Here is a 27,067-nt window from a genome sequence, read left to right on the forward strand (position 1 = left end):
AAGTTGGCCGCGCGTGATTTCCAGTAGAAAAACTTCAGAGCTTTTATTTCGAAAGCTTTGTTTGTTCCTGAAGTGTGATACTTATTTGATCGTCAACGATTGGAGACAGAATGGACTGGAAAGTTTGAATGCGATAACTAGACAGTGGGTCTTTATGCAGAATAAAAGCTTTAGAAGCATTTAGGAGTCGCTTTCTGTTTTTAATAATTTTCGTTTTAATTCCTTTAATTCTCCCACGGTTTCAAATCAGGAGATTTGAATAATTAATTGTAATAACAGACGCGCCATGCATGCGAGGTTCGTGCAGAGATAAAAGACACGGTTTTCCTCTTCGTTAAGTGTGTTTATTCAACAGAATTGCGAGAGATCTATAAACCAGAGTTCCGGAGATGGGTTGTCGGTGTCTAACAATGAATACACTTCTCGTGACAATAGACAATATGTGTTTATTTAATAGTTTCGCTATATAGATACTTATATGACTTGTCGCTCTAACAGATCGCTGCCTACAACGTGACGGCCGAATTTTATTGTGCCTGGCCCTACTATAGTTCCTTATTGTGCTTGAATCTATGATGGGTCGACGTCATCTTTGGTTTACTCTTAATTATTCATGTTTTTTTTTCTTTCCTCATCTCTCTCTTCCCTCATACCGTCGTCGGTTCACAGCTAACAATTGGATTATACTCGGTATCGTCTCTCGTTTATTCTTTTTTACTCTTTCTGTCTCTCTCTCTCACACGCACACACTCTCTCCCACACTTTCTCTCTCTCTCCCTTTCTCTCATCAGCATCTTCTTCTCTGTTTATTTTTTTGCTTCTTCTGTGAAGACGTCGCGACACGCGAAACTCGAGTCTCGCGAACGCAGGAATTCGTTCTTGCGCGGGTTCTTCGATTTTTGTTTCTCTCTCTCGTTTTACTACGAAAGTAACGGACATTCTCTTCGGGCGAAACGCAACACACGCATTGATACTTCTACCGCACGATCGATGAACACATTTGTCACGCGTTGCGCGCACATTGTCGCCAGAAACTTCGCGGATCCGAACTCGAGCGATTTCGGCGACACGTGATCTAACCGAGATGCAACACGTGTATATGTGTTTTACACAGTTTCGATCGAGCTTGAACCTTCGGCTACACACACTCACACACACGCACATGTACAGACGCGCATACACGCTTGCATATATATATATTTATACGACAGGCTCAGAGACGAACGAAACTGTGAAAATCCTGCGGGAAAGAGCGTCGCTCCGGACGCGTGCAGTTGCTGGCCGACAATGGTGCACCTTATAAATTATTGAACAATTAGAAAAAGTGAACGAGCTGCGATGTCTTGTCGAGAGGGTTCGCGACCGGTCTTTTTTCGCCTCGCGTTCCGACTCGCGCGCAAGCGAGAGACGTCCAATGACCATTGGAAATTGTTGCAACGCGATATAGATCCGAATTAAATCTGCAATAAATCGTACACAAAATATGTATGGTCTTCGATTTTCGTACGGGTGTTTTTTTTTTTTTTTAGTTTCTCGTTGGATGGTTCCGGATCTCCCAATGCAGGAACGATTTCCTCGCAAGTTTGTTTATCGTCTTCGGTCTGCGACGAACGACGAGGAGGACCTCCGATCGGCTGAGTCTCGTGCACGCGTGCTCGGCCGCGTTCACACATACGCATATGTATACATTTAATCGTTACAATTCTACAGGGTACCTTCTCCCCTTCCGTTTTCCGGTTACAATGTACAATGGGTTGGTTTCGCACGCGAATTCCACGAGATCGGCTCGGGCGCAGAGTTTCTCGCTCGACCGCCATCTTGTCGGCCCCCCCCGTGTGGTATCCTCGCATTCGTTCTCCTCGATCCAAACAAACAAACGATTCCTGATCCATTCGAATCGAATCTGGTTCGTCGTCGTCGTCGTCGCGTTTCTTCGCGTTCCACGGCATTTTCGGGATAATACTTCGTTGTGATTACTATGTACGCGCGCGGTTTCCGGCCGCGGGAATGCGAGGGGAACCTCGTTCGGATCGCAGACAGAAGAGAGATTAGATCGCTGGTTGTGTGTCGATGCTTCTTGAGCCGATAGCGAACCGAGAAGTTCGGACAGACGGGAACGCGCCGCAAGAGACATTCGTTTCGCGTATTTCTTTTTTTTCGTTTATTACTTGTTTCGCATATTCTCCCCCATTGTTGCTCTTTACGAGAAACGTGACTCTCGCTAATATAATGGCACACAGCATGGCAGTTGCAACAATGTACTTCATAGAACTGTTTACTTGTTAATTCTGTTATTTTTTTTTTTTGTTTTGGTTGTTTATCTTCTTTATAGTTTATCTTAGCTTACTCGTTTAAACTTACGCTAGCCTCGTCGCCTTCCTCCCCTATTCTCCTCCGTCGCGACGTGTCCGTCGATCGAGGGTTTCTATCGGGGCCCGTACAGAGACAAGAGGATGTCGCGGCCACGATAGGATCCATCGATCCCGTCGATCGTCGTTCGCACGGTAAATTAAGCGTCGGCAAAGACTAGCCTTAACTCGCTTCCGCTTTTTTCCATCCGTGTATTTCAGCTTTCTTTCACGCAGCTTCCTTGCTCTCACTCTCTCTCACTCTCTCTCTCTCTCTCTCTCTCTCTCTCTCTCTCTCTCTCTCTCTCTTTCTCTCTTTCTGTCGCACGCATGCACACACGGATACGTATTATTATCGTGCTCCTTTTAGGTATGTACACGCGATCGAAAGTCGTATTGCGTCATCGATGAACGATCGAACTCGAAGCTTCGGGCGTTTCGCAATCGTCTATCTGTTTCCTCGTTTCTCAAACACATCTCGCATTCTCTCTCTCTCTCTCTCTCTCTCTCTCTCTCTCGGGCGCACACACTCTCTCTCTTTCTCTCTTTTAGATTCCTTGTTTGACTTAACGATTAAACACGTAGAAATTGGAGAATAAAAAAAGGGGGCAGGAGGAGCCACGTCGTCGGCGGCGTCGGTTCCAGGAGGACTCGCGGCCTGATCGATTTAGTTTCTCGATCCTGTGTCTCATCGATCGCCAAGAAGATGATCGTGGGCGAACTCCGATGGATCGCGGAAGAAAAATTTCGTCGTTTGGTTTTGGCGGCCGCGGTTCCAGCGTGGAGAGACGTGACGCCGCCACGGCTTTCCTTACGCAATATTTTCACATAAAAACGTTTTTCATCGTAGATACTAAACAGTCGAGTCGAAAAATAATATCGAGACGGCCTCGTTCACGCGCTCTCACCGTTTGAACTCGCTTTCCTCGCTAACCATTCTCACAACACCACTCTGTGTTCCACGGAACAGTCTCAGCTTAGGATCACTCGAGTGCGGGACCGAACCACTTGGATTTCCGGCGGGGGTTGCGCGGACGCAACCCTCTCGTCTCCGTTAATTTCTCCTCGTTTCGCGAGAAATTCGCGCAGCCGATCGACCCTTTGTTCGACGGAGGGGGAGAACGCTCGGAAATGATTCTGACTAGAACAGCGTCCCCCGAACATCTTTTCGTATTACTTGTCTCGCGACTCGCTACAACGAAAAACATGTACGCGAGCAACCGCGACGAACCGGAAGTCCTCGAGGACCTCGGACGAGATCCGGTCTTCGGATCAAAGGATCGATCGTTGCCCGTTTTCCCTTCCCCCCCTCCGTGTGTGTTCTCTTACCCCTAGGACTACTCACTCGTCTTCTTTGCTTAAGTTATCCAACACATTTCCGAGGACAGACTATTCTTTTTTTTTTTTTTTTTTTGTTAAATAGAACGAGACGCAACATCGAAGCAGTTTCTCGCATATCTCGCTTGGGCGATTTATTCGTTAAACAGTCTTAAAATCCAAGACAAGAGTGATCAATTGCTCGAAGCGATTATACATCCTACGGTTACAACCTTGTTAGTCATCTAATTAAGACTGGTTACGATGATAAGTGTCGGAACGATTGTTTTTATTACTGATTGGAAGTGGATAATCGAGCGTGTTCGGACAATAAAGAGTGCCAGTTAGTTAGAAGATTCGTAAGATTCGAAAAAACTTTCTCTCAGGCCTTCTCAATCCTCGAGCGATCGAAAGAAAGACTTCTCTCTTTTATATTTGGTTTTCTTCGATTTTTGTCTTTTTTTGTTCTTTTATATGTTCTTTGTTCTCTTACCGGGCGCAACACTCACACACACGAAACACAGTCACTCCTTGTCAACAATTGTGTCGATTAACGATAATATTAATTCTTTTTTTTTTTGTTCTGCTTAGCTATATAATATGTATATAATGTAACACGATGATATAGGCTTGATATGACGGTGGCACACGTTTACTATACTTTTTCACTGTTTTTTTTTCAATTCTTTCTATCTCCCTTGCCACCATGTTTCTCTGGATCTGCTCCTCCGCCGTCTCTCTTCTCGTCTTTCCCGTTCCAGCGATAAACGATTCAACGAATCACCTAGTCGCGATTTCGATCGAGAAACATCCTCCAAAATTATGCGTTTCGAGCTACCTAATACAATACATAATTAGAAGCCAGAGAGGTAAACGAAGTGGACCAGCTTCGATTGCGGTGTCTTTGATTATCGCGTGACGGCTTGGGCAGCCTCGTAGATTCGATTGTCTGAAGTGGTTTTGCTTTCAACCAATTGCAAGAGCACGGTAGAATAATATTAATCTCCTAATCAACATACTCGCACGAACAGCAGACGCGCTAACAGAAAATTCCTTGTAACTCGTTTCGTCGAGCTCGAAGTCGCTCGAAACGTCCAAGAACATCATTTCAATTATGTTTATCGAGGGGAGAAACGACGGAGAGGAGCACTGCCACGAGCGAATACAGGCTGGCGACGGAATTCTGTCTTTGTTCCGTGAACCACGCAGGACAGAGAGAAATCGGTTCCGACCAAAGTGTGTTCGGGCGACCCTCGGTCTGTCCTGAGCACGGATCCGATGCCCTTCGATCTCCAGCGTAAAATCTAACTCCTATAGGTAAGTAGAGTCTCGCACAAGTGATATAACTCCTCCGCGGGAGCGAGGGTTCTCATTCGCGTGGCGTAGAGCTCTGGTCGTAGAGATCTCGAACGGACAAAAGTGTACCAGCAACGAGAAAGAACGTGTTCTCTTCCGTTCGGCTTATCAAAGAGAGCATATCTTTTTGCGTTCTCATTTTCTTCTCAAAGTATTAACGATAAAATTTTACACTTTCAACATGTCACTTAATTCTCCGTACGGCGGACACGACGATATAGATTTATTTATATATATAATATGTATACAGCGAGCGACGATCGGCCGGAGCGCGGATCGTCGTCCCAGCTCTCTCTCTCTCTCTCTCTCTCTCTCTCTCTCTCTCTCTCTCTCTCTCTCTCTCTCTCTCTCTCACTCTCTTTCTCTCCTCTCTCGATTCGCTCCATCGAACAAAAACAAAAGAAAGCGAGCCGATCTCTTTTCTGCTTAGCGGAGAACTCATCTTCTGCGTCTCTTTCTCTCTCTTTCTCTCTCATACTCTCTAGAGGCGGGACGACGCGACGCGCTTCGTCCGCGTCGATCACGGGTTTGTTCAATTCTCGACGGTGACCCGGGACCTTCGACCGGGAGGATTCGTAGCTGTTCGCGATGAAACGATTATTCCCGATTGTTTCATTCTCACAGATCCCGGGCCTTTTAGACGCGGGAACCATGCAGCACTGTGGCGCCTAGACGGTCGTGCCGTTATACTGTGTTGAATGATGGGCCGACGCAGCCTGGGCCTGGTTCTTCGGCCAGATTTCCGGATTTCTCAGCTGGCGAGTCGACGCGGAAACGCGCCCAGACCCCGTCGTCCGCGCGACTCTTGAGAACGCCCGGCGTTCAAGGGTTAAACTCTCGAGAAATTCGTTTAGCGCGATATATCTATGTATACACGTAGTACAGGTGTCTTTCTAGACTAGCTGGCCAGGACTATCCGAGCATCAGCGGCTACTCCAACTCCGGAGGACAGAAGGTGAGAGACACTCCCGTCTCATCCGTTCAGGAAGGTATACCGCATGTGACCTTGGTCCGGCACGGTGGACAGTAAACGCAACCGAGTAACTCTACGAATTTGTGTACGAGCACCTTGTCGAAACGGGTCGGGCTTAGGCGGGTTAGCTTGTTTCACGCGCTTAGACCCGCTCTGGATCCTCTTTGGCAGCCTCCGATGCTCGGCCGTAGGCCTGCGCACGGTAACGGGTTACAGGACCGGAAGCGGACACGGGTGTGGGACCACGACTACCGGCCTATCGAAGAAACCTCGACTATTTACAAAAAGAAGGACTCGTCTCGCTCTGATCTCGCTTAGTGCCTCGTGTTTCACGTTCCTGATATCCCCGCTGTCTCGATGCGCGTCGATCATTCTCATTCGAGAACCGATCCTACGCCGATCATCCGTAACACCCCACGAACACCCGTTCGCCCGTGTCTCCTACGATTCTCCTCTACGGCTCGCCGATCTCTTCCGATCACGGCGATCATCGTTGTTGTCTCTCGAGAACGATCCACCACGGAGAGATCCGTGGCCTCGAGATCGTTTCGGGAAGCGATCAGCACCGGTACCGGCGTCGACGCGCGTTTCACGCGATCGCGCGTCCGTCCCCGATTTTGGAAAATTAGCTTCCTGCCAATTGACCTTCCTCCTCTTCGCGTCCGTGACGATCGTCTTGGCGGCTGTCGTCGTCGGACGCGTTCTCGACGATGCACGGAGAAAACTCTCTCTCTCTCTCTCAATCTCTCCCTCTCTTTCTCTCTCTCTCTCTCTCAATCTCTCCCTCTCTTTCTCTCTCTCTCTCTCTCTCTCTCTCTCTCTCTCTCTCTCGTTGGTTCCCGGCACGCTCGACTCGAACGGAAAAGGAAAAGCAGAAGACTCCTCTGATTAGAAACAACATCGTGCCACCACACCGAATTCACCGTAAACGTTATCTTCCTCGCTTATACGTAATATATTTTCCCAACAGTTTCCATAAATATCGTTCTAACGACGCGCGAAAGGTCCGTAACAACATTATAAACATCTACACGGCTCTGTCAACGTAAGTGATCGAGGCTTGAGAAACTATATGGAAGTCGTACCCGAGGGGGTCAACGGTCACTATACACTCCGTAATAATCGTATGCTCGAGAGTAAATACGAGTACAGCGGCGAATCATGCCTCTAGTAATTATTATGCTACAACTGTGTACACCTGTGTGTGTGTGTGTGTGTTTGTGTATGTGTTTAATAGCGTTTACCTGCACGGTTTCCTATTATTATATACACAACGCGCGACACGCGCTGGCACGCGGCGCAACGTACTACTTAATTCGATGAAGATTGCTCTCGGGCTCATTGTCGAACGGCTCTATTATAAAACCGGATATAACAATCACGACGACGAAGACTCAGAATTCAGAAGTGGATCGACGAACGGTTCTCGATCGTAACGCGTGCCTACGTTTTCTCCGTGCATCGCGAGAGACCACCAAGCGAAACGTTCGTTTATTGTCATCTTGAAAGCTAACCAGCACCACGACTCGAGTTCGCCTTTTTCGTTAATCCTCTCGGCCCTCTCTCTCTTTCTCTCTCTTTCTCCTTTGAATTCCGAGACAAAAAAAAAACAAACGCCATCTCGCAAGGACAATGTACACGTTTTCTCCCCGGTGATGTATGGGTTGCCTCTTCTTTGAGAACTCGTGTCCCCCCTATTGTCGGTTCCCTTTTGTGGGCTAGAACCTAGCGCTTGGTATACAACGACGATCTTTGGACCCGTGGCGAGAAATCCAAAAAATAAGGGATCTGGGGAATGACTGTGGCTGTGCAACGGCGGTTTTTTTGTTTGTTGGCTTCTCTTTCGGTTTCGTTTTTGATTGAGTCACTCGGATCGCGGGAATATGTTGATCGGCAACACAGGGAGGGAGTACAACGTCGCGGGAGTCGATGGCAGGTGACACCAGGTGGATCATCTAACTGTCTCCGTTGTTAGAACAAACCGCCACCCTCACACGTCGTGTTCACGATCTCCACGTGTTCTCCACGTAAACTCGACGCCCGGTAATCGCGACCGGTGAAATCGACGATGCAATCAACGGTTCGTTTTCCCCTGCCGGAAACAGAGCATCTCCGGAGGACTTTTAGACATGCAGCCAACTGGTCTACTGAAAAAAATACTACCTAGATTCTATCGTAACAAGAATAGTGATCCTCCGTCGACGCTCCGTTTCCCGTTCCCTCGGTCATTGAACAAGTGCCGCGACGGCGCCGACGGGCCGTCGAGTTTCGTAGACGCGCGACGATCTCTTTCAATGAAGTCATCCCGATCGGTCCGACGAAATCGATATCGTTTCTCCGAAGAACGGAAACCGTGAACGCATTGCTCCTCTACCAGTCAGAGAAAGTACGTTATCCCGCTGTCTCCTATCAGAGAGTTCTGTCGACGGATCGATGATGTCTCTTCTGAGAAGTCCTCGTGGAATGGCCAGCCCCGTTTACGATCTGTTTTAAACGAGGCCTGCCACTGCCTCGCGGATCGATCCTCCTCCGTTGATCTCTTGGAATATCGCAAGGGCGACGTGCTCGGATGATGATAGTGTGATCTGAATGACGGGTGACGATGAAAAGAGAATGATGAGACCGCGAACGATGCTGTTTTGTTTTTTTTTTGATGGTGAGTACGAGAGTGATTTGGTGAACGACACGTAGATATATTATGCTGTCTGTCGGTACCGTCGCTGTTGGAGTCGATGAGGTATCTTTCTGTTCGCTGTCGCTCTCGTTTTCTAAGACTCTAGAAATGCTCTAGACTGCCTCTACGGTTGCGTGTGTGTGTGCACATGACAACATCGAAGAAACGAAGAGAGACCGATATTTGCTTTCTACACCGTAATTGACCGTAGCTGGCCTCGAGTACTTATCTGCTATCCTGCTGATCGATCTTCGGCTGATCTCGTCTGCCTTTCGACTCCGTTCCCTTCGATGACTTCCTTTTCCTGGAAAAACGTTATCAGACGGTCGGCCTAGTTTCGACAACGGATTTTTATTTGTCATTCGTACTCACGAGTGCTCGCAGCTGTCGCCGTTCCTCGTAGCCGGTCTCGGGGAACTCGAATCGCTGCGACGATCGTTCGATATCCCTTCTTCGTCGTCGTCGGACGTTTCCAGAATTCTCGTCAGCAGATGCGGCGTTCCTTCCGAGCCAGATAAACTGAACTCCGCCGACAACTCGATGCTTTTCTCATCCTACGATGCGAACGTTTCAATTTCATGCTCGTCTCACACATTTCCAGAAGGTTCTACTTAACATTTGGTTGTTGCACAGGAAATGACTGATTTTTAACTATAAATAAACTTCTTGTTCTGTCAATGGACTACCACTGATCAAATATTTCATGTGCAACAATCTAATAGTATAAGTAGTTAAAAAAGATTATTTTGTACCTCTTTCTTCAGCGTGTCCAACAGCCTTTTCCTGTCTGCCTTCAGTTCTTCAGCTTGCTTGGACTGGGCGGCGTTATTGATCCCGGACAGCTCCAGCAGAGCTAGGTGTGCGTCTTTCTCGGACACAGCAGCCTTCAAAGCTTCGCGCCTGTGATTGGACAGAATTTTACAGATGGGTTCTTTGGGTTAGGGAAACTGTCGTACTCACTGCATTTGTCGCAGATCTTCCAGCTGCACGGTTCTTTCCTCGGCGAGTTTCTCGAGCCTCGATTCGTATTTCTGCAGCTTGGAAAGCAGCGGTTGGCAGGTGATGCACTTCAACGCCGAAGCTGATTGCATCGACGTGATCCTCTGCTCTAACTTCGCTACCTGCAATACAGATTGCAAAGCTTGGATCGTTCGCGACGAACTAAGTTTAACAGCATTAGGAATTTCTGCTTACTCTTTGCAGGGCTTCCTTCCTCATCTTCTCCTCATTCTTCCATTTTTTCTCGCTCTCGCTGGTGATAACGACGCTCTCGCGAAGGGCTTCGCTCAGTTCCTCGATCCTGCTTCTCCTCTCCATCAGATCCTTGGACATCAACCGTTCCTTATCCTCTTTCTCCTTGATAATGTTCACCAGCTCCTCGATCTGTTCGAGGTCGATCCTCTCGCTGAACGCTCTCTCCAGAGAATCCACCTCGTCCTCGAGCTGCTGGATCCTCTCGTCCCTCACTCGGATCTCCTCCTTCAGGACACCGATGTCGTCGTACTCGCTCAGCTCCTTCTTCAAGCTTGCCACCTCCTTCCTGAGCTTCGTTATCTCGTCCTTGCACTCGACGATCTGCTGCTCGTACGCCTGAATCTTGTTGTCCTTCTCGGAAATCGCGTGCTCCATCTTCTTCATCTTCTGCTCCTTCTCGCGTAACTCGGCATTTCCGTCCATGATCAAGCGACCGCAGGGCAAATCGTCTGACGTCATCGTCGTCCATCTGTCCTGGACGTTCCGGTGATTCTTCTGTGCTTCTTTTCCTGCAAATTTATGCGATCAGACCTTTTCATCGGATTCCATCGGACGGATTCAGTTTTGCTATAAAGACCGCAGTCGAATCGTCGTCGATCGCGCTTACCTCGACAGTTCTCCTCAACTTTACACAGTTCTTTCTCCAAATAGCCAACTCGGTTCTGCAGCTGTTCGATCTTGCACTCGCGATCCTGCAGCTTCATCTTGAGCCCGTCCACGTTGTGCTTCCTGACGTACTCCTCGAGCTGCGTGACCATCTCCTCCAGCTCGATGATCCTCTCCTGATCGATCCTCAGTTCCCTGTTCTCCCCGCTCTTCTGTATCCACCTCTCCAACTCCTGGATTCGCCTGTTCCCAGCGGTCACTTGGCAGCGAAGCTCGTGCAGCTCCTTCACGTCAGGATTCTGCTTGAGGAAGTCCTCGAACTCGGCCACAGTGTCCTCCAGTTCCTCGATCCTTCTGCGCTTCCTCTCCACCATGATCTCCAAGTCTCGCAGGCTCTCGGTGTCGGCGTGCTCTCTGAGGAAGTTCTCGAGAGACTCCATCTCCTGCTCCAGCTCAACGATCCTCCTGTTCTTCGCCTCGATTTCCTGTTTCCAGGACTCGTTGCATTCTCTCGTTCGACCTTCGTTCTCCTTCGGTCTTTTCAACCGGGTCGACTGATTGTCGTCCGTCGTCGGGCTCTTCAGGGACTCTAGCTCGTCCTCCAACTGTGTTATCCGCGTGTCCTTCGCTTCCAACTCCCTTCTCCACGAGTCCTTCTCCTCCGCCAGCTTCAGATTCTGCGCGCAGGCATCGTTCTTCGGGGGTCTACGAGCGGTCAGTTCTGTCTCCAGCTCGGCTATCCGTCGATTCTTCAGCTCCAGCTCCTTCTTCCAGCCCTCGTGGTCCTCGAGGCTCTCGTTCCTGGCGTCCTTGATCTTTTTCGAGCAGGCGTGCTCCTTCAACAGCTTCTCGAGGGTGGTAGCCTTCAGCTCCAGCTCGGTGATCTGCTTCTCCCTCGCCTCCAGCTCCTTCCTTCTGGTGTCCTCGGCGTGTTTCGTGTTCTCCGGGTCCTGTGTGCGTGCGTCGGTGCGCGTGGACGCGGTGTGGTCGGTCGTGGTGCGTGCGCGGAGGCAACGTGGGTGGAAACGTAACGAAAACGTGAACGGAAAAACGTGGCCGGACATGTATAGTGGGGAAATGTACGCGGGGATTAGATTTCGTGCTGAACGACGTAAGGGTGCGTCTCCGAATGGCTGCGAACGTGTCATCAACCGGATCATCTACACCTCTATTTCTTTTTCTCATCTGGTTTTGTTCGCATAACTCCTCTCTCGTAGCGATCTCGGCTCGGATCCTTACGCTGCTGGTCGAATCCATTGTCCAATGGCGTACGATGATTCGAAAGGTCACTGACCATCACTCGGCGGGCGTTATCTTTGTCCCTCCGTGCCGTTCTCTGTCTCGACTTCTCAATTTTATATTGTGAAATTTTCTGTATACATTTATATTTATATATCTACATACGTATATCTCTGCAGCGTACGTGTATATACACATGTACATACATGCGTCTGTCCTTTTCTCCGTAGTATTTATACATGTATATATATATTTATATATATATATATTTGTTTTTTGTTTCGCATCGGTAGTAATTAACATTATTGTTGCCGTTCTCTTCTCTCGTTATTTTTACATTTATATTTATATTTATATATATATATCTATATTTATTTATATATATATTTATATTTATATATATATATATCAATAATTATTGTTATTATCGTCATTATCTTCCCGCTATAATTATTAAATACGTTAACAATGATCGAAGGCGTTACGTAAAATAATTATATATCTCGACGCGTGTTGTCCGTCAGGCGAGTCAGTACGATCCTCTCGTCTTAATTAGTTCGTAATAATAACGGTTCGTGTACTTGTAAAGTTTCCCCTTAATATGCAAATTGTACTAAAAAGAACGGAGAAGGCGTCCCCAACGAAAATCGACCTTAGAACAAGCTTTTTAGGAATCCGGCGGGACCCGCCTGCTTTTGTTTTTGTCCACCGGTTTCGTGGCAGTCGGTGTCAACATTCGGAAACGCACGATTTCATTTCAACGTGTGTGTATGAGCGTGTGTGTGTGTGTGTGTTTTTTTTACGTCGTTCATTACGAATTTAAAGGGTTACGACATGAGAAACAGACAAACAAACAAACACAGACAGACAGCAAACACATCAAGCAAGCAGATAACGCGAGCGTGTGCGTGTCGTGTCCAGTGGCAGCGTGGAAATTCAAGAAGACAAATCATTAGTCACGCTCTTGCGGATAGAAAGTTTTAAGATTAGTATTTCTCATTTCAATGATCAATTTTCGGAACGACAGAGAAGGGAGAATCGTTGGTTGCATACTGACCTCTTGTTGCTGTGCAGTTGCGGCTTGTTTCAACTTGACTTGTGCGGCTTTTAGTGCACTGCAAAGCGAAATGTCTCGTTTAGTATAATAAGGCACGTTTAGCGAACAACTAATGCTACAGAGTGTTCGGACTCTGTCACTTACTCTTGAAGTTCTCTGATTTGTCTCTCTTTCGTGTTCTGCTCTTCCTGCGTCATCTGCATCAGCTGCAGTAGCCTCTCGGTCTCGGCGGAGCTTCTGGTCGACTCCTCTTTCGCTTTCTCCAACTCCTTCTCCGCTGACTCGAGAGCCTTCTGCATTTCCGCCAACCTCTTGTCCGGCGACCCACCGCTCTGCAAGAGACAATTCATATTGAGACTATTGCTACACGTCACTCGGTTCCGTTGGGAGCCCCTAAGCTGGACCTGCAGAGGCCAGAAAGCTTGAAGAGCATCCTCTCTGACCTTGGACGGGACGGTGCTTACCCTCTGTAACTGCTGCTCCAGCTGGTCCATCTTCGCTTTCCGTTTCTTGAGGTCCTGGTCGAGACCTTGGAGCGTCCTCTCCTTCTCCTCCATGGTTCTAGCTTTCTGATCGACGGATTTCGCTCGTTCCTCCGTCTGCCTTCTCTGCTCTTCCAGTTGGCGTTTCTGTTCTTCTAGGTGTCGTCTCTCTTGAGTAGTATCGGGACCAGGTTTCCCGCCGCCAGCTTGGAGTTTCTTGGTCGCCTCGTGCAAGTCCACCTGCGCCGAAACCAAACGTCAACAGATAGTTCGTCACGGGGGTCAGCTACTGGCTAGGCGAATTTTTAAAAAAAGCCGCGACCATTCCGTGCGATTTCGCGAGTTGCTGGGGACGGGATTCTCGCGAGTTGCCCGTGGTTGTCTCGAATCATTACAATCGATCGTGTTCGCTCTCGACGAATCGCGATGGTCACGGCGCGTAAGATCGTAATCGACGGATGCATGACGCGCAATGGAAAAGAAGGAAAAGAAACGAAACAAAAGTCGCACGCACAGACGAGAGGAGAATGCTCTCCCGCAGTTTGCCACGGCGAACTATAATATATATGTACAAATACATACAGATAAGTATACAATGAGAGGAACGGTGTTCGCACGCTGCTGGTTTTTCCTATCAACTGTTTTATAACATCGAGAGAGTTGCGGATAAGCGAGTTTTTCGTGAAACGTGCAGCCTAAGATTTCGAAGGTACGGTTGCGCTAGAAAATGCTATCAACGGTCGATAGCAAGAGTCAGCGAGGCGCGCGAATACTCGTGTTCTCTCGCTGTACGCTTGGAGATAAAAAATGTACAAGATGTAAACAAGATGCAATCGATGGCTGGTGGAACGGCCCAATTTGCGGAACGGAACAATCATTTTCTATCTCTGGCATCGAGATACAAGTGTGCATGCTCGTCAAATGAAAACCAGGGTAACGGAAAATCGTTAAGTAAGAATTCTCTCGCCTCTTTGGACGCGCAACAGAACAATAGCGATAACAATAACGTGTGAATGTACGCGTTCCAGCGACGCGGGGGACGATCGTCGCGACGCTTCTTCGATTCTCGTTGGACACGAGATCGAGATCACCCTGGACGCAACGCAACGCAACGAAAAGGAAAAGCGATCCCGTTTCGGTTGGTTCGTCGCCCCGGCGTCGCGAACGGCGATAATAAATAACAATAAAATATAAACATAACAGAGAGGTAGAGGAACGCCGCGCGGCGTGTAACAACAGTCGAACAAAGAGAAAACGAACGCAAAAGAATCTAGAGCAAATGAGCGCGAATGACTTGTGCTTGAGTCGCAATGGCTGGGATCGGGAGAGTATGGTCTTTGAAACTTTGGAGGATGAAATTATGGTGAAGGCGATGTTGCTTCGCTGTGAAGTGTGACGGACGCCCCGAGATTATACATGTACGCAACACAAAGATGAGAATGATGTGCGGGGTGCATCGTATCCGGTTGAACATCTGTATACACGTACGTATATATATACATGATCGTTCGATCACAGTTCTATTGTTATCGATCTCTATTTATATATATATATGCATATATATTTATAATATATTTTTTTTTTTGCGGCGTGTATGAGCTGTGGGCGAGATTCTGCTTCGTCGACGACGAAGGCAGAGGCTGCGGTTCAAATGAGAAGACATAGAGAGACTTGAGAGGCCGCGCGGCCATCTGTGTCGGCAGCCGATCGTCGACAACTATATATGTATATCAATCAGCGAATCAGCCAACCAAAGCAACGGTCTGCCGGACGATAGAGTGCAGACAGAGTGCGGGTGTAGGCGATGTGTTGTGGGTGAGCGCGAGCGAGTGCAGGTCGGTGCTGCTAACCTGAGATTTCTCGAGTTCCTGGCACAGCATTTCGATCTGCGCCTGAAACCGCTCGCGCTCGACAGTCTGCTCAGCGGTCTCCTTTCGCGCGCGTTCAAGCTCCTGTCGCAACCTGGCGGCCTCCTGGCCGTTCTTCTGCGAGGCCGGCTGCTGCTGCTGTAGCTGCTGTAGCTGATGAATGGTGTTCTGCATCTGCTGGATCTGCTGTTGCTGCGCGTGCAGCTGCCTCTCGGTCGTCTGGATACGCTTTTGCAGTTCGGCGGCCTGTCGCTCGGCCGCGTCCGCCCGCTGCTTCTCCGTCTCGCAAAGCTTCCGCCATTGCTCGAGCTGCGCCTCGCTTCCGCCGACCGCCGTGTCCCTCGAGGCGATCTGCTTGTTCAGCTCCTGCATTCGTTTCTCGGCCTGCTCGGCTCTCTGCCGTTCCTTGGTCTGTGCCTGCGTCAGATTCTGCACCTGCTGCGTCAGCCGATGCACCTCTCGCATCTGCGCCTCGAGGGCTTCCTTCGCGGCCCTGTCGGGCGTCTGCGCGTGTGCCCTCTGTTGCTGAAGCTGTTGCAACCGTCGCACCTCCTCTCGCTGTCGCTCCAACTCCGCCTCGTTCGCGTTCAACTCCTGCTGGAAGTTGACCAACATCTCCTGCGACTTCTCCAACTGTATCACCAGCTGGTCCCGTTCCACCTGCAGCTGCTTCGCCTCCGCCTCGAGCTTCTCCTTCACCTTCTCGATCTTCTCCCAGTGTTTCTCCCGGTTCTCGAGGATCGCCGCGTTCTTGTCCCGTTCCCGCATGGCGATCTGCAGATCGTGCTGCAAACGCGCCATCTCCTCGTTGCCAACCATCTGTTGTTGTTGTTGTTGCTGTTGCTGCTGCTGTTGCACCCGTCGCAGCTCCTGCCTGAGCGCCTCGCGTTCGTCCCTGAGCAACTGAATCTCCGCGGCGACCCGTTCCATCTCCTTCGTGTTCGCCTCGGCTGCTTCTTGGTACTTGGCGGTCTGCTTGTGCGTCTTCTCGAGCTCCTTGGCCAGTCTGCCCGCCTCGAGCTCCACCTGATCGCGAGCGACGATCGCCTTGTCGAGGCTGGCGCGCAGCCGTTCGACCTCGATGCTCGCGCTCTCCGATCTGGTCTTACCCTCGGTCTGCATTAGCCTCTCGAGCCGGACAATCTCGACGCGGAGCTTCTCGTTGTCCGCCTCCAGGGCGTCCGCTCTCGCCTTCACCTTGTCGTGACGGTCGCGTATCTTCTCGGTTTCGATTTTAGCCCGCTCGATTTCGCCGCGATTCCGTTCCTGCGCTGCGTTCGCCTTGGTAGCCTCCTCGCGCGCCCGCTCGAGCTGAAGCTGCGTCTCGTGCAGCTTCGCCTCGAGCTCGGCGTGGCTGGTCTGCGTCCTCTTCAACTCCGACTCCCGGCCCTCCAGACGTTCCCGCAGCTTATCCACCTCCTGCTGTAGCCTACTACCCTCGCTTTGCCACTTCTCCTGCTCGTACTGGTATTTACCTCGCACCCCCTCCGCACGTTCCAGATCGGCACGCAGCCTCGAGGCGTCCTGCTCGGCCTTCCTCGCTCGCTCGAGCTCCGCCAGCGCCTTCTCCAACCGATCGCGAAGCCGCTCCACCTCCAGCTTCGCGTATTCGTGCTCCTCCTTCTGCCGTTCTTGGCTTTCCTGGTACTTGCCGAACCTGGCCGCGTACCTCTCGCACTCCTCGCGCGCGCTTTCCGCCTCGACGCGAAGCCGTTCCGTTTCCCCCTGCGCTTTCCGCACCTCGGCCTGCTGCCGATCGTGCTTCTCGTACATTTTCTCGATCTCCAGCTGCATACGCGCCAACTCCTCCTGCGTCTTTTCCGTCGCCGCCTGCGCCTTGTTCAGCTGCGAGTGCGCGCGCTCCAACTCGAAACTGATCCTCTCGTTGTCCGCGACCAGCTTCTCGCGCTCGTTCTGCAACCGGCGCAGCTCGATCTGCGACTTCTCGTATCGCTCGCGAACCATCTCCAAATCCACCGTCAACCTGTCCAGATCCTCTTTCGATTTCTCCTCGTGCTCTTTCGTACGGCCCAGTTGAAGGGCGGCTCTGTCGTACAGCTCCTGCACGTGGGCCAGTTCCTCTTGGGCCTTACGAGCCTCCTCGCGGCTCTTCGACGCCAGCATCTGCTGCTTGTCCGCCTCGAGCTCCAGCCTGTCCTTGTCCGCTTCCATTACCTCGATACGGTTCTGCAGTCGGTACACCTCGCTCTGGGCTCTGCTCGAAGGTCACACGATTAGAATTCACAACTCCAACAAATATATTCATGTACTTAAAACTAGAAGCGTTCGGTGTGTAATATCAAACGAAACTCTTTACCTGTCATACTTCTCGCGCATCTTCTCGAACTCTTTGTTCGCGTTCTCCCGGTCCTCGTGGGCCTTGTTCATCGCGTACTGCGCTTTATCCACTTTCTCCTTCAGAATCTGGATCTCGGTGACGGCGTCGTCGCGTTCGAGCTGTTCGGAGAAGAAAACGGAACACCGTGTTACCACCTCTTCGACTAGGACCCGGTCAATTTACCGAGGAGAGTAGAACACGTCCTACTCACCGTCAGCTTCTGATGGGAGTTGTGCACCTTCTCCCATCTCTCCTTCACCATGTCGAGCTCCGACAACAGGTTCTCCTTCTCCCGTTGCATCTTCGCCGCCTGACTCTGCTGGAACTCTATCCTCTCGTGCAGCTTCTGCATTTCCTCCTGGAAGCCGTCCCGCTCCTTCTGCAGCCGTAGCATTATGATCTGCCGGAAACGGGGAGCGAGAGCGTGACGATTACTTTGGTTTCGTGTCGCTTTCACGAATACGATCACTCTAACACACCACGGCGCAGCGTTTTCCAGCAACCGTTTCAAATTGGGAACAGTTGGCGGAACGACGCGCGGGTCCAGCGCGATAGAACAATCGTTTAGACGATACAATGAATCCCCGTACCTGAGCCTTCTCGTATTTATCCTGTAGTCGGTCCACTTCCATTTGAATCGTTTCCCGTTCCTTTTGTATTCTAGTCGACTGTCCGAGGGCTTGGTCCAGTTGGCTCTGCAGGTTCCCGAAATCGTAGTTTTGTTTCTCTCGTTCCATCTGCATCTGTTCGGGACATATCGGTTTTTTGATCCCGGCTCGACCGCTTTGATTTCGGTGGCACACTTTCGACAAACATCTACTTACTCTGCGAATCTCCGTCTGCGTCTTGTCCAACTTCTCCTGAAGCTTGTCGGTCTCGCTCTGCGTCTTGTCCAGCAGAGTCTGCAGCTTGTCCTGCTGGAGCTGCGATTTGCCGAGGGTCGCCTGGGTACGTTCGAGCTCCTCTTGCGCCTTCTCGAGATCCGCCATCGCCTTGTCCCGTTCCGAGTGAAGCCGTGCTACCGACGCTTGTGCTCGATCGTACTCGTCCCGCAGGCTCTCCTGCTCGCCTTGAGCGTTCTCCAATCTCGCCTTCAGCCTGTACACCTCGCCTTGACTCTTCTCCACCTGAGGAAATCACGAAATCAACGATAGAGACGGGTCTGACGCGGCGGCGGTTTGTCAACCATGGCGAACCGATCGAACGTCCGTGGAAAAATAACGGCAACGAGGAACGGAAACATCGGTCGCATCCTTGAAATTGCGAGCGCGCAATTTTCCGGACACTTAGCCGGCAGTTTCATTACCGGCTCGTTTCGCGCCGTCGACAAAGGCTGTAAGAACGTGGGCGTGATTGGAAATTAGATCCAATGGAAAGACTCGACCGCACCCCCCGGGGTAGATCCTCGACAGAGTCGCGAGAGTTCGATCCTCGATTAACGCCGATTGTTCTCGGTGTTCTTGGGAGCGGAACGAGCCTGCCGAGTCGATTCGATGGCCCATTAATCGTCGCGGAACGTTCAGACAAAGGGGAGAACCGGTCCAGGCCATTTCCTGCTTTTGGTCACCGTCGGGACGTTCGTTAACTCTATGTTTAGGGTTCTAGGACACCATTGTTTTTCTTCCACGCCTCGTGAATGTTAAGGAAGAGGAAGTTCTGTTGGATCGGGAGAAGTTGGAGGACTCCTGATGTCAGGGGATCATGAATCTGAAGGGTTCCTAAAAATCCTGCACTACTGGGGGAGTTTTGTAAGGGTTTTCGCAAGGACGTTCGAGGGTTACCTTTTCTTGAAGGGCAGCAGCCTCCGCCCTGGCTCTCTCGTTGTCGGCCTGCGTGACCCTGAGCTCAGCCTGCGCTCTCCTCAGTTCCGCAGCCGTCTTTTCAGCGCGCTCGTGGATCCTGTCCATCTCCTGGGTGGAGCTGATCGCGCTCCTGCCATAGCTGCTCTGCGACCTCTCGACATCGTGCTTGAGTCTCTCGTTCTCCAACTCCAACCTGGTTATCCTCTGTTTGGCAGCCTCCCAGTCGGCTCCGCTGCGGCCAACCTCGGACGCGGCTTTGTCAAGCTCGGCCTTGCTCTTGCCCAGCTCGGACTGCGAGCTCTCCAGCTTCGCTTCCAGCCTGTCCTTTTCTGCCTGCGCCCTCTCCAGTCGGGCACCCAGTTTCTCGACCTGTGGACAGGGTCCAGCCACGTCTCAGTCTTGGCCGAGGCGACCGATGTCTTTCTGGTTCGAGCAATTTACTTCTCCGTTTAGAATTCGGATCGATAAACCGTGTACGCTAACAAGGAACGTCGGCCAACCGAGGCGGACCGTCTTCGGCGGTAGCATGTTCTTGCGAATATACAGGGCGGTTCGTAACCGGTGGTAGCAGCTAGTGAAGAATAATATTTTACATTAAATCATTCGGACTCGCAAGAAACGACAAAATCACATTGTATTACTTCACGTGAGAAGGGTGAATTTCATTTGCGAAAAGACGAGTAAGGCCTGCAGAAGAGGGTTAATTCGCAGTGCAAAAGGGTGAATATTATCTGTAAAACGATTCATTTGGAGAGTGCAACACTCCAGACTGCACGTGTTTCTTGGTGCAGAGTGATTTCTCACTTTGGTACTAACAATAAGCTGCGGTGTGTGTACTGTATATTATTGTTTACTGCGATATCGATGACTTACGGAATATTGTGAAAATGAAGGCAGTGTTTTATTTTATTTACTTACTAGCTATTCTGTGGCCACTTATCGGTACATTTGCTTTGATTTCAGCGTTTGATTAATTTCTAATTGACGGCGGAAATCGAATGGCAATTTTATTATATTCCTTTCTCTCGACCGATTTGTCTCCGTAGAATCACTGTACCACCAGTTATGAATCACTGTGCAGAAACGCTTCGACTGTTGTAACTCCTTAAACTTAAAATTAAAACTTAAAGATGGACTTACCCGGTGCTTGCGTCAAGATCTTTTTCAGTAATATACAACGATAATTTTACACGTTATACTTACTGTTCCAATTAGTACAATTCAAATATTGCAGTTGCTTAGAGCTGCTTTTGAAAAGATTTAGAGGAAAGATTTTGAAATAATATTTGACGCTATTACGGCACAATGATATCCAGAAAAGACAGGAGCTATTTTCGTGCAACTTTCCCGTCTGTTGATGGTAAGAGTGGACCACTCTCACTGTAAATGGGTCAGGTTGTGTATTTTGGAATGAGCGAGTTTGCGCGAGTGAATTCCAAGAAGACTCGGTTCGGCGAAATGACAGTTGGTCTTTGCGGGCCAGACGCGGGCCGTCGAGCTTTCGCATCGAGCTAACAAAGCTGTCCTTGAAGAGGTTAAACGGAACACTCTCGAACGAGGGGGTGAGAGGTGGGGGGTCGGGGACTCACCTCAGACTCGAGGGCGTGAATTTTCATTTTGTACTCGGCGATCTCCCTCTCGTGTAACTCCCTTTCTTCCTGCTTCTCCTGTTCCGCCCGGTCCCTCTGCTCGCGTAATTGCGCCATTTGCTTCTCCTTATCTCCTATCGCCTCCTCCAGGCTACTGAGCGCACCTTCGCTGCTGCAGTTGTGCGCCTGCATCGCCGTCAGTCGCGCCCTCGCCATGTCGACCTGGTTGTCCTTCTCCTTCAGCAGATCCTCCAGATTCTCGATCTGAAGTTACAACCACTTTGCCGTGAGCGCCCGATCGCTTTCAGTAGAATATCAAAGTATCGGGAAGAATCGACGGCCAACAAAAGCTTTCTTAGGGCGGCGAGACACGTTAAGATTACCTACAGGGCTCGGGGTATTGTTGTTAAAGGTCTTCGCTGAATAATATTTATACCAGGGATACGAAGCAGGAACAAACTGGCGGCGAAACTTGTCTGCTGGGGATGGGAAATGTTAAGAAGCTGTGTTCTGCGAAAGCAGTGTCGCCAGATCAAGACTTGTTCCCCCACTCTAACTTCCCCTTCCTCCGCGATTTTCCCCCACCGTTCCGCCGCGGCCCTGGCAGAGAAGGGGTAACTTTTTCCCCTCAATTCGTACTCCCTCCCCTCATCTGGCGACGCTGCTCCCAAGAAGTCCCGCGTGAGGAATTGTTTAGCCTAGGTTAATGATATTAAAATTGTTGCACTGGAAACGCGAGATTCTACAGGTTTTGCGCTCCATATTAATCCTTTCGTAGACCATATTCACCTCTTTGCACTCCAAACTAGCTGTTTCGCGGGTCTAATTCACCCTTTCGAGAATCAAATGCACCCTTCCACAGATCAAATTCTCCTTCTCGTAAATCAAATTCACCCTTTTGCAACTCAAGTTTTCCTACAAACTTGTTTTCTTAAAAGCTACTCCGACGTAAAGTCATTATTCCGGAAAAAATGTTGTTGCATGTACACGTGTAACAATACTTAAATATAATGCTTATTTAACATGAACAATGCTTGTGCATATAGACACATAAATTCACGTGTGTAATGGGAAAATTCGTTGTAATAATTATGACAATCTGTATGAGTGATAGTTGCAACAGAATGATTAGTAACATCCACTAAGTGGCCCACGGTTTGAAGTATCGGTCGAAACATTCAAAATCACAGAAAACGACAAAATGACATTGGACCGTTGAGTCATCTAGATGAATTTGATGTACGAATAGGTGAATTTGATCCGTGAAAGGGTGAATTCGATTTGAAGAAGCGTGAGTTTGATGTGCAAAACGATGAATAAGACCTGCAAAATGGTTAATTTTCAGTGCAAAGAGGTGAGTATGATCTAGAGAAGGATTAAATTGTAGTGCAAAACCTGTATAATGTTAATGTTATGTCTGCAGGTGCGCTATACAGGATGTTCCAAAAATGTTGCACTTCCTTGAGAGGGCTGATTCCCGAGGTGATTCGTAGTCACATTTGTGTTTTTCGTTAATGACTCCTTAACGAAGCCGCGGAGAACATTTTCGCAAAGGAAACAGTTGCCTCGAACGACCTCGGGAATCACCCTGCTCGACGAAGCACATTGTTGGGACAGCCAGCATAGATTTTCAAAGCCCCGAAAGTCAGAAGAATGCGAACGAGCAAAATAATCGAAAATTTCGCACGCAACAACCTAACGTCTCGACGGGGATTTAATGAACGTAAATGCTTACTTACCTGTCGCCTGTCGTCGCCGACCACATCTTCTCAGACATCATTCGCAACATTTACACAACTACGCTCGCGGTAGCGGCAACTAATAATCAATAATCACGACTGCAAAAAAGAACAAAAATCTGAAAGAAACGTTCTCCGATGCAGGCGGTGAACATAATAACCGCGAGAAGGCGTGTTCGTTCTGCGTTCGGCGCGCCAATAATTGATGACAGTTCGAGAGGGATCCAAAAGGGGTGGTGGTGGGGGTATTGTCCGTCATCGATCATCGGCGGCAACAACAAACGGACGCGGAGCGTGTGCGCTGGTAACGCAAAAGAAAAGAAACAAAAAAGGATGAACAAGAACGAGCAAAGAAAAACGGCTTTATTGATAATAAATGATACATAAGAACTGGTCAACTAAAGGCGAGGCGAAACTCGGGGATAAAGTGGGGCTATTTACATCGACTACGGGAGGTGCGCTTAATTAACGAAACAACAAACTGCAAAAAAAAATTGTGTCGCAGAAGCAGGCGCGCGCGTCTCACACACATACCAATCGAGGAACTCGCATACACGCGCAGCCCCTTGGTCGCGCTTTGCGCGCGAACATTCGCACGCTAAGTGCTCGGTTTCCCTTTGATCCGCGAGGGTGGCGGCTAATTAATCGCCGGCGAATACCACTTTCGGCCCGGTCGCATTAACGAACGGGGGAGGACCGGTGACGATTACGCTTGTTTCGCGGCGCGCTCGGTTAAGTCCGCTTTTGAGCGTTTAAGAGATATCTCTTTTCTTGAATTCGGCCCGCTTTTCTCTTTGCTAATTAGCAAGACTCGAGGCGCGATTGTCACACGGCGAGAGCAGGATCAATCGACTAACGCTTGCACGCTGTTACGCTTCTAGAGGGTGGCTACTTCGGAGGACGTCTACTCGGTACTCGGCTTTGATCCCTCGGTGCAAACGTTTAACGATGCGAGTCGAGAAGAAGCTGACGAAGAAACCGATCGATCTCAAGTATTCGCCGAACCGTGCATTCCGCCCTCGTGCCGCAATTATTATTTCTCCGTTCGCAATTAACCTTTCTATCAGTGATCGAAAAGCACGAGGGTTGGCAAACTTTCTTTCATCGTGACTCGCATCGTTGAACGAAGGAAATCGCAAACTATTCCATGTTCGTTGCGACGAACGACGAGGGCCTGTGCGAAACGGGGATGACTCGACGCCGAGGAGACGAAGAGTATGCTCCGCTTATGTTTCATTTAAATTGTTAAAATCAAGTGACCCCCGTCGAACACAGACCGCTCACTCGCGGTAGAAAGGGAGCAGAGGACGGGACAAGTCGACGGGGTGATCAAAGAAGTTTCAAGATTACTCACCTTACGCTGAAGAACACTGATCTTCCTGTCCTTGATGTCCATGTGATCCTTGAGCTCGGTCAGCTCGGTGTTCATGCGATTTCGCTCCTGTTGCGCCTGCAGGGCCGCCTGCGTCTTCTTCTCTATCATCCGGTTCTTCTCCTCGAGCCTCTGCCGCATTTCCTCCACCTGAGATGCACACACGCGAACATTATGCGCTGCGCGAACCGACTTTGATCGGCCCGATCCGCATTGTACACCGTGCACGCATGCACGCGACTACGGACAGTCCAGGAGAGGAGAGGAAAGAGAGAGATAGAGAGGCTTCGAACGACCCAGTTTCCGGCTGCCTGGCCTTCCGTTATCCCTGTCCACCTCCCCTGAGTTCGATTTGCCGGTTACGATACGATCGAGAACCCCCCAGGACTCGATTCCTCCGACAACGGACCAACGGTATACTATACTGTTCCGTATAGTCGCTTTTCCATGAATTGTAAATTGCGGCAGACGGAAACTGGACCGCTTTGAAAATTGAAAGGGATGATTCTTTCCACCTGCTGACACTTTCTAGCAAGTACCCAGCGGTTACTGGTACCTGAAGTGTATAACCCCTGGTGAAAATACTGTAGTTGAAAGTGGAACTCACGTCAGCCTGCAGCATATTGTAGTGTTCCTCTTTGGCGCAGAGCGACTCCTTGAGCACGGTGATGTGCCGCTGGTAGTCCTGGTGTTGTTCCTCGAGGGTCTTCATCTTGGCGGACATCGCGAGCAGCTCCTGGTCCCTGCGCTGCACTTCGGTCCGTAGCTCGTCCAGCTGCGAAAAGATTCGTCGTCCAGGAGAGGATCAGTCCGCGCGCACGGATAAACACCTCGACGACGACGAAACAACGAGCGACGAAGGCGCCCAGGCCTGTCGTCCCTCCGTCGTGGCCGAGCACGACGACGATCGGCATTCGATTCTGGCGTTTCTGACCGACCGGACGTAATCGGCTGTGAAAACGGGTCGCCGCGCCGCACGCTCGACCATTTTCGTTCCGATCCGCCAACTGTTCGACTTGCTAATCGCTTCGCGAAATTTCCGTGCCGCCCGGCTCGGCTCTGCTCGGAGAGGAGAGAATCCGCTCCCGGTTGGCTTCGAACTCGAAAAACTTTCCCACGAGCTTCTACTGTCGGCGATCGTGCGTCGGATTCGCTTCCGGTTCGATCTCGGCCGATTCGCTTCCTCGACGGTCTAATTTCACACGATCGATTTTTATCTCAACCGAATTCAACATCGATCCGTGTGCGAAGGATCTCCTCGAGATCCGTTCGCTCTCGAAGAGGTCAAGGATTGTCTGGGTGCTCGTTAATTTAGGTTCATCGTTTTGCTCGCTGAGAATTCAGCGAAACCAGTTCTCATCGACGCCAGTGTTGATCGAAGGCAGCAATGGTCGACGGTAATGTCTTCTCGGTGGTACTTTTCTTATCGGTAAGTCACAGCGCTCGTATGCAGCGGTGCACGGTCAATGTTTGCCTTTATTCCCCACTTAGCCACCGGTCGCCTGCTACCCTTATCAATACCAAGATCGGGCTTTACAATTGACTCGTTTCACTCTTACTCTCGAGGGACATCAATCTCAACCTCCTGGCTTTCATCGAGCTGCGCAGCTACCAACATTCCGGTGAAATTATTATTTGAAAATCGTTACGCTCGAGGAGATAGTCGCGAAAGAAAAATTCGCTTGGAATCGTTAAGGGTTCCGCGTGCAGCGACGGTGACAGCCGGGCTAATTAGACGAAAATAATTTCGAAAGATACGGAGGCAGAAACATTGATGTTCAAGTTTCACTTCCATTTCTACGAGTCAGTTGAACAGTCTCTCTTGTTGGACATTGTTACTTCGCTCGGAGCGAGCTGGACGAATAAAACGATTCTTCTCGATTAATACTGGCGTCGATCAAACCTGTGTTCGACGATTGAAACGATTCGCGAGCCTTGCCGGTTAACAGGACAGTCGACCTAAATCTACGACCACCGCGTACCTATGATAGAAAGATTTAGCGCCGGATGGTTTTGGATCATTGTGGCGGGCCCGTTTGAAAACGGTCGACGCGCGCGGTCGTTGGTCGAAGGACATGTTCCTCCTCTTCGGGGCTAATCGAGACAGCCTTGGGTTCGTCGTGCTCGGCCAGGACTCGTATACTGAGCATGCAGCGATATCGAGACCAACGATACAAAATTACAAACAGTGTTTCCTGCGTGTACGAGAGATACATTGATTACGTGTCGAACGAGTGTAATTGGGTTGGAGTTTAGGCGAGATCCAAGGACTCGTGGGAGAGCTGCGGATAGATTAGGACGTATTATGTATATAAATATATATATTGTGTCTCTCTCTTTGATTTTTCGTGTACGTACCTACTACGCTCGTCTGATCTACTCTGGTGTCGGCAGGCCGCGTGAGGATCCCGTCGCGAGATCTCCGACACCGCGAGAGAGAGAGAGCCCGCGTCGGGATCGTAAGCAATAGTTATTACACAGCTAAACGTTTCACTATCTAATCGACTAGCAGAGTACGCAGCGTGGAAGAGATAGGACGCGGCCCTTCTCGCCCGTGGTCCAAGTAAAAGTCACAAGAAAATTCAAGCAAACCGTTATCGGGAATACTCTGAAGATTCAGAGTATTCGGTAATGGAGCGGATATCCAAGTTCGGGAATCTATGATGAGGCATTAGTGTCGCTGAAAATAGGGGATTCTCGGCCCGTCCAACGAGATTCCCGTCACCCGGATCTTTCCGGGCTTCTCTCGACGGCTGAGAAACGGCTGCGGTATTGCTTCCCCGGTTCTTCAAACAGTTTCCCAGATTTCCCGAATTTTATATATGCCGATCATACGATTTTAGGGACTGCTTTTGTAGTCTGTTCTTACGCGGATCTCTGTGGATTTTGCAATAGAATATATTTGCACCGACAATTTTTATGCGTTTACTAGTACAAAAGTGTCTAAAACACAGGAACGCGTGTATACCAACAAAAATGAGCGATATTTGTATTTTTACCAGGAAAAATCTGCTCACAGATGAAAGAAATCTTCCCTTTTCTTTGCAGTTTAA

General features: G+C 49.8%; 2 protein-coding genes across 5 annotated transcripts in view; both read right to left on the minus strand.

Moving 5' to 3' along the window:
- Window positions 1-6,449: 6,449 nt before the first annotated feature.
- On the minus strand, window positions 6,450-11,671 carry LOC143362933 (uncharacterized). The gene is made up of 6 exons (XM_076803454.1): window positions 10,530-11,671; window positions 9,863-10,431; window positions 9,629-9,789; window positions 9,421-9,568; window positions 9,041-9,222; window positions 6,450-8,972 (listed from the first exon to the last, which is right to left on the minus strand). Exons 1-6 carry the CDS (start codon window positions 11,590-11,592, stop codon window positions 8,894-8,896), a joined length of 2,202 nt encoding a protein of 733 aa, XP_076659569.1. The 5' UTR covers window positions 11,593-11,671; the 3' UTR covers window positions 6,450-8,893.
- A 474-nt stretch (window positions 11,672-12,145) lies between these two features.
- LOC143362932 (uncharacterized) overlaps window positions 12,146-27,067 on the minus strand; it is a 68,928-nt gene continuing 54,006 nt past the window's right edge. For 2 of the 4 annotated variants that reach the window (XM_076803453.1, XM_076803450.1), the window contains 13 exons: window positions 24,622-24,789; window positions 23,997-24,164; window positions 20,904-21,167; window positions 19,294-19,683; window positions 18,337-18,639; window positions 18,103-18,255; window positions 17,724-17,912; window positions 17,492-17,631; window positions 15,157-17,389; window positions 13,289-13,546; window positions 12,969-13,156; window positions 12,825-12,882; window positions 12,146-12,459 (listed from right to left, as the gene is read on the minus strand). In XM_076803453.1, the coding sequence (XP_076659568.1) occupies window positions 12,421-12,459; window positions 12,825-12,882; window positions 12,969-13,156; window positions 13,289-13,546; window positions 15,157-17,389; window positions 17,492-17,631; window positions 17,724-17,912; window positions 18,103-18,255; window positions 18,337-18,639; window positions 19,294-19,683; window positions 20,904-21,167; window positions 23,997-24,164; window positions 24,622-24,789 (4,551 nt within the window). In that variant the 3' untranslated portion in view covers window positions 12,146-12,420. The remainder of the gene's footprint in view (window positions 12,460-12,824; window positions 12,883-12,968; window positions 13,157-13,288; window positions 13,547-15,156; window positions 17,390-17,491; window positions 17,632-17,723; window positions 17,913-18,102; window positions 18,256-18,336; window positions 18,640-19,293; window positions 19,684-20,903; window positions 21,168-23,996; window positions 24,165-24,621; window positions 24,790-27,067) is intronic. The other 2 variants (XM_076803452.1, XM_076803451.1) reach the window with 1 other exon arrangement.

Source organism: Halictus rubicundus, chromosome 18 (genome assembly GCF_050948215.1).
Source record: "Halictus rubicundus isolate RS-2024b chromosome 18, iyHalRubi1_principal, whole genome shotgun sequence".
In the NCBI taxonomy this organism is placed as follows: domain Eukaryota; kingdom Metazoa; phylum Arthropoda; class Insecta; order Hymenoptera; family Halictidae; genus Halictus; species Halictus rubicundus.

What these genes read in the sequence shown, in the direction of transcription:
- LOC143362933 (XM_076803454.1), bottom strand. Translation starts at nt 11,592, where the DNA reads ATGTCCGGCCACGTTTTTCCGTTCACGTTTTCGTTACGTTTCCACCCA. An exon ending in AGTTGAGGAGAACTGTCGAG is followed by an intron (nt 10,432 to 10,529) that starts GTAAGCGCGATC and finishes ATAAATTTGCAG; the next exon opens with GAAAAGAAGCACAGAAGAAT. An exon ending in GGCGACAGCTGCGAGCACTC is followed by an intron (nt 8,973 to 9,040) that starts GTGAGTACGAAT and finishes ACGTTTTTCCAG; the next exon opens with GAAAAGGAAGTCATCGAAGG.